A 10,594-nucleotide genomic window follows, 5' to 3' on the forward strand; every position below is an offset into this window, starting at 1 on the left:
GTGGGTGGTTCTGATTCCATTTTATTGTTCTATTCCATGTTGTTTTTTCCACTAAAGCTAGTTACCTCCACACTCTCATTGCAGCCAAGAGGAATAGGTTGGGGGGAGAGGGGGAGGGCAAATGGCTTCATATTTGAGAATATAACTCAGGAGTTGCACACTTTGCTTCCCTGGATTTTTGTTGGTGGAGGCCAGGCTCAGTAATGTGATATGCAGTATGTTGACCACGTGCCCAATTAAAACTATAAGAAGGTGGAATGGGTTAAGCTTATTTGTGGAGCATAACAAATAGCATGGAGGACAAGGGGAATTAGAGAGGAGAAGGGAGTTGAGGGAAATTGGAAGGGGAGGTGAACCATGAGAGACTATGGACTCTGAAAAACAATCTGAGGGTTTTGAAGGGGTGAGGGGTGGGAGGTTGGGGGAGCCAGGTGGTGGGTATTGGAGAGGGCACGGATTGCATGGAGCACTGGGTATGGTGCAAAAACAATGAATACTGTAACGCTGAAAATAAATTAAAAAAAAAAAAGGTGGAATGGGTATCAGTGGGTAGTTGGTCTCCACCACAAAGGCAATGTTGGAAGTATCAGGTTGATGAAAGAAAGTGTTATTTTCAGTAAAAATGATAATTCTACAAAGAAAGTAATAAGTATCCTGTTAATGCTATATTAAAATAATGTGAAATATCTTCTTAATACTTTCTACATTTTTCTATTACTAAATCACATCTCATAACTATATGTTTACTATTCTGTGGCCTGTGATTAGTCCTGAAGCGTTTTAAATGTATGAATTGAAATTTCTTTATGTGTCTGTATCTCTCTCTCATAATTTCTTTTTTTCCCCCATTTTTAACAGAATTCATTGTTTATGCACCACACCCAGTGCTCCATGCTATACGTGCCCTCCATAATACCCACCACCAGGCTCCCCCAACCTCCCACCCCCCGCCCCTTCATAACCCTCAGACTGTTTTTCAGAGTCCATAGTCTCTCATGGTTCACCTCCCCCTCCAATTTCCCTCAACTCCCTTCTCTCATAATTTCTGTCTAGTTCCTACTTATTTAGAAAGTCAGTACCTAATATTCAATAATGATTTTTTTTAAAACTTTAAAAATATTTTAAAAAGTCAGTACTTATTATTATTCTTAGCACATGGTAAACATCCAATAAATACTCTTTGCATAAATGAGTTGATTAATATTCTGTTGGTAAAGGTCAATATATATATATTTTTTATTTATTTTCAGCGTAACAGTATTCATTTGTTTTTGCACCACACCCAGTGCTCCATGCAATCCGTGCCCTCTCCAATACCCACCACCTGGGTATCCCCCAACCTCCCACCCCCCGCCCCTTCAAAACCCTCAGACTGTTTTTCAGAGTCCATAGTCTCTCATTGTTCACCTCCCCTTCCAATTTCCCTCAACTTTGTTAGTTCTCTTCCATCTAATTCATGACTTGGCTCACCATTTTTTGACACACAGTATTCTCTTTACTGCACTCTTTACATCTTTGTTTCTTAAAGTGTAGATCAGAGGGTTAAGGGTGGGTGTGATGATTGTGTAAAAGAGAGAAAGGAACTTCCCCTCATCTTGGGAGCTGCTATTCTGTGGCCTCATGTACATGTAAATGATTGTTCCGTAAAACAGAGTTACTACTGTGAGGTGGGAACCACATGTGTTAAGGACCTTACTCCACCTTGCTGCTGACTTGATCCTCACGACTGCTTGAGTGATTACTGCATATGAGATGAGAATTAGTGATAGAGGTACTAGAAGAAATATCACCCCGAGAGCAAAGACAATGACCTCCATTACTTTGGAGTAGACACAGGCCATCTTGAGCAGGGCCGGCATCTCACAATAGAAGGTATCCACTTCCTGGTGCCCACATCTTGATAATTTCAAAGTCAGGGAGCAAAGAATTAACGAACTGCAAAAGCCACCTAACCACGCGGTGAACACCATATTCTGGCAAAGCTGAGGGTGCATTATGACAGTGTAGTGAAGAGGTTGACAGACAGCAGCATAGCGGTCATAGGCCATCACAGCCAAGAGAAGACATTCAGTAGATCCCAGGTCAAGGGCAAAGAAGAATTGGAGCACACACCCTCCATACGTAGTAGACCTTGTCAGACTCCATAGATTTACCAGCATCTGGGGGATAATGCTTGTCATATAGCAGAGATCCAAAAAAGACAAATTGGATAAGAAGAAATACATGGGCATATGGAGCTGGGTGTCTAGGTAAGATACAAGAATGATGGTTGTGGGGGCACCTGGGTGGCTTAGCAGGTTAAAGCCTCTGCCTTCGGCTCGGGTCATGATCTCGGGGTCCTGGGGTCGAGCCCCGCGTTGGCTCTCTGCTCGGCGGGGAGCCTGCTTCCCTCCTCTCTCTCTGCCTGCATCTCTGTCTACTTGTGGTCTCTCTCTCTGTCAAATAAATAAATTAAAAAAAAAAGTGTTAAAAAAAAAAGAATGATGGTTGTGTTTTCTACCAGAGTCACAATATAGAAGATGAAGACCACCCCAGAGATGATGGGTTCTAATTGGGGTCGGTCAGAAAAGCCCAGCAGGATGAAATCTGTTGTGGAACTTCCATTGTTTGTGTCCATGGCTCCTTAGGAAAGTCTAGGAGACAAGATTGTGGTAATCAAAATAGCATCAGCCCTAGGCAGAAATAGCTTGCCATGTAGTTTGCCATGAGTATCACCAATTCAGTTGTTTGTGTGCTCTCTCCCATTTGGACCACCTCTGTTAACACTCCCTGTGTTCCTTGCCCAAAGCCTCTCTGTGTTTACTCATAACCAGAGTGGTTTTAAAAATAATATGGTAAACCTGGTCACACTGAATTGTAAATCATTGAAAGGGTTTAATTATGCCATGAAACTTATAGTTCTGTGTGTTTTGGTTAAGTAATGAATCCATGAAATTAATAATATGATTTAAGATTCAGATATATTTTGAGAAAAATGAGAAATGTGTCCAATATATTTTTCCTTCTTGAATGTGTGACATAAGCATCACTTGATCATGACAAAAATTTCCCTTTTCTTTTTTTTTCTTATAGATTTTATTTACCTACCAATGAAGGGGGAAATTAATAATTTATAACAAATATAAAATAAATCCACTTCAAATTAGAAGTGTATTAATTCTTCACATTCATTGAGTTCTTTTTTTAAATCTTTTTTTAAAATTTATTTTCAGCATAACAGTATTCATTGTTTTTGTACCACACCCAGTGCTCCATGCAATCCGTGCCCTCTCTAATACCCACCACCTGGTTCCCCCAACCTCCCACCCCCCACCTCTTCAAACCCTTCAGATTGTTTTTCAGAGTCCATAGTCTCTCATTGTTCACCTCCCCTTCCAATTTCCCCCAATTCCCTTCTCCTAACTCCCCATGTCCTCCATGCTATTTGTTATGTTCCACAAATAAGTGAAACCATATGATAATTTCCCTTTTCAAAGGAGTGGCATTTGGGATAAAAAGTTAAATGATCCATTTTCTTGGAGTAAGATCCACCATTTGGTAGCAGGATCAGTTTCTATATTCATTTCCAAATGCATTAATTCCATCCATTATCACCACCACCAACAACCCCCTCCTCTTGTTGTCCTTCCTATTGAACATTGTAGACACTGCTGTTCCTGTATCAATTTTGGTGTTCCCTACTATTGCCCCATTTTGTGCATGCATTTTGGTGCTAGGAAAACTCATCTTTCTTATTAACTTCCATTGCCATGTACAGAGGCCCTGTGTTTTTTTGAATATTATTCGCAACTGCCAATAAAGTATTTAAATAGCCTTACTGATTTGTTTCAGAGTTAAAATCTGAAGTAATTCCAGAATCCTCCGGTTACCACATACATGCAGCAATCACCTGTGTCAGCTCCTGCTCACCTGGCCATTCAGCAAACGTAGCAAGGTAGGTAACTCGATAAAAAACAGCTCGTATAACGGTCAGTGAAGTTTTTCCACATATAATATACCAACTATCTGAGTCAATCCTCTGGTTGCTTTGGAACTCTATAGGTAAAACTCCATTTCAATTCTAAATGAATACAGAAAGGTGACAGATATATATGTATTTCTCTATTTTTGAATTATCATATCATTAAATATATGGAAGTTTTAATGACTGAATTAGTTTATAAATATTTTCTATTATTTTGGTTTATAATTCTTTATGCCTATAATTTCTGACCATCAACTACAGATTTAGGGTGTTTTATATTCATGTGTGTTTGGGCCAAGGAAAAATAAATTTATTTGTTGCAGTTTCAGTGAAATAAGTTAAATTACTTACTGTATATCATTGTTACAAACAGTTGAATTAAAACATGAAAATGTTAAATCATGAAGAAGGAACTGTTATTACCAAGTAGTATGTTATCACCGTACTACCCAAATAGTATGGGTTAGGGATATATTTTTTCTCAAAATGGGAATTTTATTTAATAAATGACTGTGAAGTTTTTATGTGGTGGATGCCAGCTATCTTGAGCATAGTGGTTAAGTGCAGAGATTCTGGACTGAGAGCTTGGTATCAAATCCCAGCTTCACTACTTGGAGGTAATGTGTCCTTGGCTAGTTATGTAATTTTTTTACACCAGCTTCCTTATATGGTCAGTGAAGATAATAATATTACTCAAAAGGTGGTGGTGAGGGTTAGTATTTGTAAAAACACTAGAAACTCTGTTTTGTTTATATTTAATTCTCAAAAGTAAAAATTGTGTTCACCTTCATATGTGGAACATAACGATTAGTGCAGAGGACAATAGGGGAAGGGATGGAACACCTAAGGGGAAGAAATCAGAGAGGGAAACAAGGCATATGAAACTCTTGACTCAGGGAAACAAACTGAGGGTCGAGGAAAGAGAGGAGGGTGTGGGGGCGTGGTGTAACTGGGAGATGGCCATTAAGAGGGGTTGTGATGTGATGAGCACTGGGTATTATGTGCAAGTAATGGATCATTGAAGATTGTATAAAAAACTAATGATGTACTATACCTTGGCTAATTAAATATAAATAAAAAATAAAAAACTGGGGCTCCTGGGTGGCTCAGTAGGTTAAAGCCTCTGCCTTCGGCTCAGGTCATGATCCCGGGGTCCTGGGATCGAGTCCCAAGTCCCTGGGATCAGGCTCTCTGCTCAGCGGGGAACCTGCTTCCCTTCCTCTGTCTCTGCCTGCCTCTCTGCCTACTTGTGATCTCTGTCAAATAAATAAATAAAATCTTAAAAAAAATTGTATTCAACTACCCACAAATTATTATTATTCTATTCACTCCTTATTCTCTTCATTTTTCACGCTGGTGATTTCACTATGATGGTCTAGAACTGAACTTGGAATGGTTAAAATTTTACACTTACATAACTTTTCGAATGTATGGCCGCTCATGTACACAAAAGCACCCACAAGCTCGATGTATTACTGAACTGATAAACCAGAGGCAAGAGATGACAGAGGACTTAGCTCTTAACATGCCCTGGTTACAAAATGCACTGGGCTTTCTTTGACCAAGTAAGATTGAGATAGTTTTGGGAATTAAAAGGCCTTAGAATTTTGGAGTTGAAATAGACTCAGAAAACATGATCCAGCCTTCTGTCCGACAAAGGAGGTCTTCCACAGAATGTTCACCTGTCTTCTATTTTCAGAACTTCATAGCTGTCCTTTAATCTTTGCTTTTTACTTACTCTTTATGTTAAGTCAGAGATTCCTCTTTAACAGAGCACTGGATCTTTTTCTTTATTCTGGACATAACACGGAATAAGTCAGTTCATCATTATTTCTTTATAAAAAAGTTTTGTTGCACAATGAAAGATAGATACAGAAAAATACAAAAGCCTCAAGGAGTTAAGGTGAATATTATTATAACTAACATGCAGCTCAAGAAATAGAACCTTGGTAAGTACCCAAGAGCTTCTCTTTGTGCCTCAACCAATCATTACCCATCCCTGTCCCTAAAGTATCCACTATCCTGGTGTTTATGATAATCACCTCTTAGTATTTAATAGCTTGATTACCCATATGTGCTTCTCTAGGCAATATTGTTTCGTTCAGCTCATTAAAAATTGTTTATATGTCTTTTGCTTATATGTCCTTTTAAAAAATTTTTATTTTTTTCAGTGTTTCAAGATTCATTGTTTAGGCACCCCCCACAGTGCTCCATGCAATATGTGCTGTCCTTAATACCCACCACCAGGCTCATCTAACCCCACCATCCCCCTCCCCTCCAAAACCCTCAGTTTGTTTCTCAGAGTCCACAGCCTCTCATGGTTCATCTCCCCCTCCAATTTCCCCCAGTTCACTTTTTTATATGTCCTTTGATATTAGAGCCTATTATCAAATATGTGCTTTGATTTATGTTTCTAGACTAAGTGTTTGATGGTTGTCAGCTCTTCCTAACACTGTATGATGTTTAATTACCATGTTTTTCTGTTTGCTATCCCTTTGACTCACCATGGTTTATTAAATGCCTTTGGCTTTTGGTCCCATATTGAACTCAAGTTGGAAGAGGTGAGTCCGGTTCCAAAACGGAGGGCCTAGATCCAAAGGAATCAGAGCAGTTGAGAAAACTGTTTATTGGTGGTTTGAGCTTTGAAACTACAGATGATAGTTTAAGAGAACATTTTGAAAAATGGGGTACACTTACAGATTGTGTGGTGATGAGAGACCCCCAAACAAAACGGTTCAGGGGGTTTGGTTTTGTCACTTATTCTTGTGTTGAAGAGGTGGATGCAACAATGTGTGCCTGACCACACAGGGTTGTTGGGTGTGTAGTAGAACCAAGGAGAGCTGTTTCTAGAGAGGATTCTGTAAAGCCTAGTGCCCATCTAACTGAAGAAAATTTTTGTTGGTGGTATTAGAGAAGATACAGAAGGATGCAGTTTGAGAAACTACTTTGAAAAATATGGCAAGATTGAAACCATAATAGTTATGGAAGACAGGCAGAGTGGAAAAAAGAGGATTTGCTTTTGTAAATTTTGATGATCATGATACAGTTGATAAAATTGTTGTTCAGAAATACCACACTATTAATGGGCATAATTGTGAAGTGAAAAAGACCCTTTCTAAACAAGAAATTCAGGGACGCCTGGGTGGCTCAGTGGGTTAAGCCTCTGCCTTCAGCTCAGGTCATGATTTCAGGGTCCTGGGATCGAGCCCCACATTGGACTTTCTGCTCAGCAGGGAGCCTGCTTCCCTCTCTCTCCCTGCCTACCTCTGTCAACTTGTGATCTCTCTCTCTCTGTTAAATAAATAAATGAAAATTCTAAAAAAATAAACAAGAAATGCAGTCTGCTGGATCACAAAGAGGTCTTGGAGGTGTATCTGGCAACTTCATGGGTCATGGAGGAAATTTCAGAGGTGATGGTAACTTTGGCTGTGGTGGAAACTTTGGTGAAAGAGGAGGCTATGGTGGTGGTGGTGGCAGTAGAGGTAGTTATGGAGGAGGTGATGGTGGCAACTACGGTGATGGTCCTGTTGATAGTAGTAGAGGAGGCTATGGTGGTGGTGGACCATGATATGCAAACCATGGTGGTGGATACGGAGGTGGTGGTGGAGGATATGATGGTTACAATGAAGGAGGAAATTTTGGAGGTGGTAACTCTGGTGGTGGTGGGAACTATAATGATTTTGGAAACTATAGTGGGCTACAACAATCAAATTATGGACCCATGATGGGGGGCAGTTTTGGTAGAAGAAGCTCGGGCAGTCCCTATGGTGGTGGTTGGATCTGGTGGTGGAATTGAGGGATATGGTAGCAGAAGGTTCTAAAAAAATTTTCAGAAGAAAAGGGCTACAGTTCTTAGTAGGAGAGAGAGCAAGGAGTTGTCAGGAAAGCTGCAGGTTACTTTGAGGTAGTTGTCCCAAATACATTAGAGGAAATGTAAATTTTGCCACAGAAGGAACAATGATCCGTAGTCAGAAAAGTTACTGCAGCTTAAACAGGAAACCCTTCTTGTTCAGGACTGTCACAGCCACAGTTTGCAAAAAGTGCAGCTGTTGATTAATGCAATGTACTGTCAATTAGACGTACATTCCTGAGGTCTTTTATCTTTTGTAGCTTTGTCTTTTTCCCTTTTCATTGCACCAGGTAAATTGCCATGTAAATTGTGGTAGTGGTACTAGGAATAAAAATTAAGGAATTTTTAACTTAAAAAAAAAAAGCCTTTGTTATGAGTTGAGAAGTGAACACAGTACTTTAGGTGTGCTATCCCACTAAAGAAGGCAGCAAACATCCATGATACATGTAGTTTCTAAAATTTATGTTAGTTTACCAGGTAGAAAACATTACCAGGTCAGTTTATGCCCTGGGTCCTATAAGAACCCAGGTATCCTTTTCAGAAGTGTCAAGCCTGGAGTTATACTTCATGTAATTTAATGTTATGAAACCAAATATAGGAATTTTCATTCTGTGCTTGTGAACATTTTCCATATTGGTTTTAGCCTTGGGCCAACTTTTAACTATTATTATAATTTTAATCTGAAGGTGAATGTGACAAAAAATGAGAGAGCACAAGCTGAAGAAACATGTTAAAAAAGAGGTGTGCAATGTTTTCACTGAAACAGGTTTTTCATTTTTCAGAGTATGGACTCCATTTTCTAATAGTGTAGCATGAATTTACAAATTAATTTTTTCCTTGAAATGTAAGATGAAGGAAGCAAACATATTTAAATATAATTTGAATGTGCAGAATGACGTGGAGAGAAAATGATAAAGAAAATTAGAACATATATAGGTTTCAGGAGGGAAGAATTCACAGCTGTTGTGTTCTTATGTAGTCCAAAGATACCCATGTTCCCATGATGACGAGCCTTCATTTCACCCATAGTCAGGATTCTTGTTCGGCAAGTTACTGAGTCCATGAAATACTGATTAGCCCCCACTTTCTTGTACTAACACCATGATCACATTTGCATTGAAATGCAACAACTGAACTAAGATTCCGTGAATTTTCTATTTAAATTGGGTGTTGAAGGAAAATTAGACGTGGGACTGGTAGAAATGTTGGTGAATTTGGTTTGTTAAATGTATTTTTGTTGTGATATTTGTAGTCTTTTCATATGCATTCCTGTTGGACACATTTGTAGGTGGATCTCTGCCCAATTAAACCAGGAGAGCCCTCTGCTGGTCTATGCACACTCCAAGTAATGTTTATGTAGGACTCTAAAGGCTAGAAGGTTAACGTGGTGTAGCCCATGGGGACTGATGCACACAGAGGTGATTAACAATTCTTAGACAGAGAGGGTTATACAAACAGAGGGTTATACAAACAACTATTTTAGGAAAGCTTCTCTCTCTCTCTCTTTTTAAAATTATTATTTATTTCTTTTCAGTGTAACAGAATTAATTGTTTATGCACCACATACAGTGCTCCATGCAATAAGTGCCCTCCGTAATACCCTCCACCTGGCTCCCCCAACCTCCCACCCACCGCCCATTCAAATCCCTCAGATTGGTTTTCAGAGTCCATACTCTCTCATGGTTTATCTCCCCTTCCAATTTCCCTCAACGCCCATCACCTCTCCATCTCCCTTTGTCCTCCATGTTATTTGTTATGCTCCACAAGTGAAACCATATGATGGTTGACTCTCTCTGCTTGACTTGTTTCACTCGGCATAATCTCTTCCATTCCCATCCATGTTGCTACAAAAGTTGGGTATTCATCCTTTCTGATGGAGGCATAATGCTCCCTAGTGTATATGGACCACATCTTCCTTATCCATTCGTCTGTTGAAGGGCATCTTGGTTCTTTCCAAAGTTTGGCGACCGTGGCTATTGCTGCTATAAACATTGGGGTACAGATGGCCCTTCTTTTAACTACATCTATATCTTTGGGGTAAATACCCAGCAGTGCAATTGCAGGGTCATAGGGAAGCTCTATTTTTAATTTCTTGAGGAATCTCCACACTGTTTTCCAAAGTGGCTGCACCCACTTGCATTCCCACCAACAGTGTAAGAAAGTTCCCCTTTCTCCACATCCCCTCCAAAACACGTTGTTTCCTGTCTGGCTAATTTTAGCCATTCTTTTTTTTAAATTTTTTTTTCAGCATAACAGTATTCCTTGTTTTTGTACCACACCCAGTGCTCCATGCAATCCGTGCCCTCTCCAATACCCACCACCTGGATCCCCCAACCTCCCACCCCCCGCCGCTTCAAACCCCTCAGATTGTTTTTCAGAGTCCATAGTCACTCATGATTCACCTCCCCTTCCAATTTCCCCCAACTCCCTTCTCCTCTCTAACTGGTGTAAGGTGGTATCTCAATGTGGTTTTAATTTGAATCTCCCTGATGGCTAATAATGATGAATATTTTTTCATGTGTCTGATAGCCATTTGTTTGTCTTCATTGGAGAAGTGTCCATTCATGTCTTCTGCCCAATTTTTGACATGATTATCTGTTTTGTGTGTGTTGAATTAAAGAAGTTCTTTGTAGATCCTGGATATCAACCTTTTGTCTGTACTGTCATTTGTGAATATCTTCTCCCATTCTGTGGGTTGCCTCTTTGTTTTCTTGACTGTTTCCTTTGCTGTGCAGAAGCTTTTGATCTTGATGAAGTCCCAAAAGTTCATTTTTGCTTTT

At 39.6% G+C, this 10,594-nt stretch overlaps 1 protein-coding gene and 1 pseudogene across 1 annotated transcript; one reads left to right on the forward strand and one right to left on the reverse strand.

Annotated features, from left to right (window-relative positions):
* Window positions 1-1,466: 1,466 nt before the first annotated feature.
* Window positions 1,467-2,617, reverse strand: LOC116861291 (olfactory receptor 2W1-like). Its single transcript, XM_032847841.1, has 2 exons — window positions 2,493-2,617; window positions 1,467-2,274 (listed from the first exon to the last, which is right to left on the reverse strand). Exons 1-2 carry the CDS (start codon window positions 2,615-2,617, stop codon window positions 1,467-1,469), a joined length of 933 nt encoding a protein of 310 aa, XP_032703732.1.
* Window positions 2,618-6,560: 3,943 nt separating this feature from the next.
* On the forward strand, window positions 6,561-7,979 carry LOC116861250 (annotated as a pseudogene).
* The last annotated feature ends 2,615 nt before the right edge of the window (window positions 7,980-10,594 follow it).

Source organism: Lontra canadensis, unplaced genomic scaffold, assembly GCF_010015895.1.
Source record: "Lontra canadensis isolate GAN:19392208 unplaced genomic scaffold, GSC_riverotter_1.0 scaffold194, whole genome shotgun sequence".
Classification (NCBI taxonomy): domain Eukaryota; kingdom Metazoa; phylum Chordata; class Mammalia; order Carnivora; family Mustelidae; genus Lontra; species Lontra canadensis.

Bases quoted from the DNA above. Each gene is read 5' to 3' on its own strand.
- LOC116861291 (XM_032847841.1), bottom strand. From the start codon at position 2,617: ATGGACACAAACAATGGAAGTTCCACAACAGATTTCATCCTGCTGGGC. The intron at 2,275-2,492 runs CACAACCATCAT...CCCAGGTGCCCC, and splicing joins ATTGTGACTCTGGTAGAAAA to CACAACCATCATTCTTGTAT.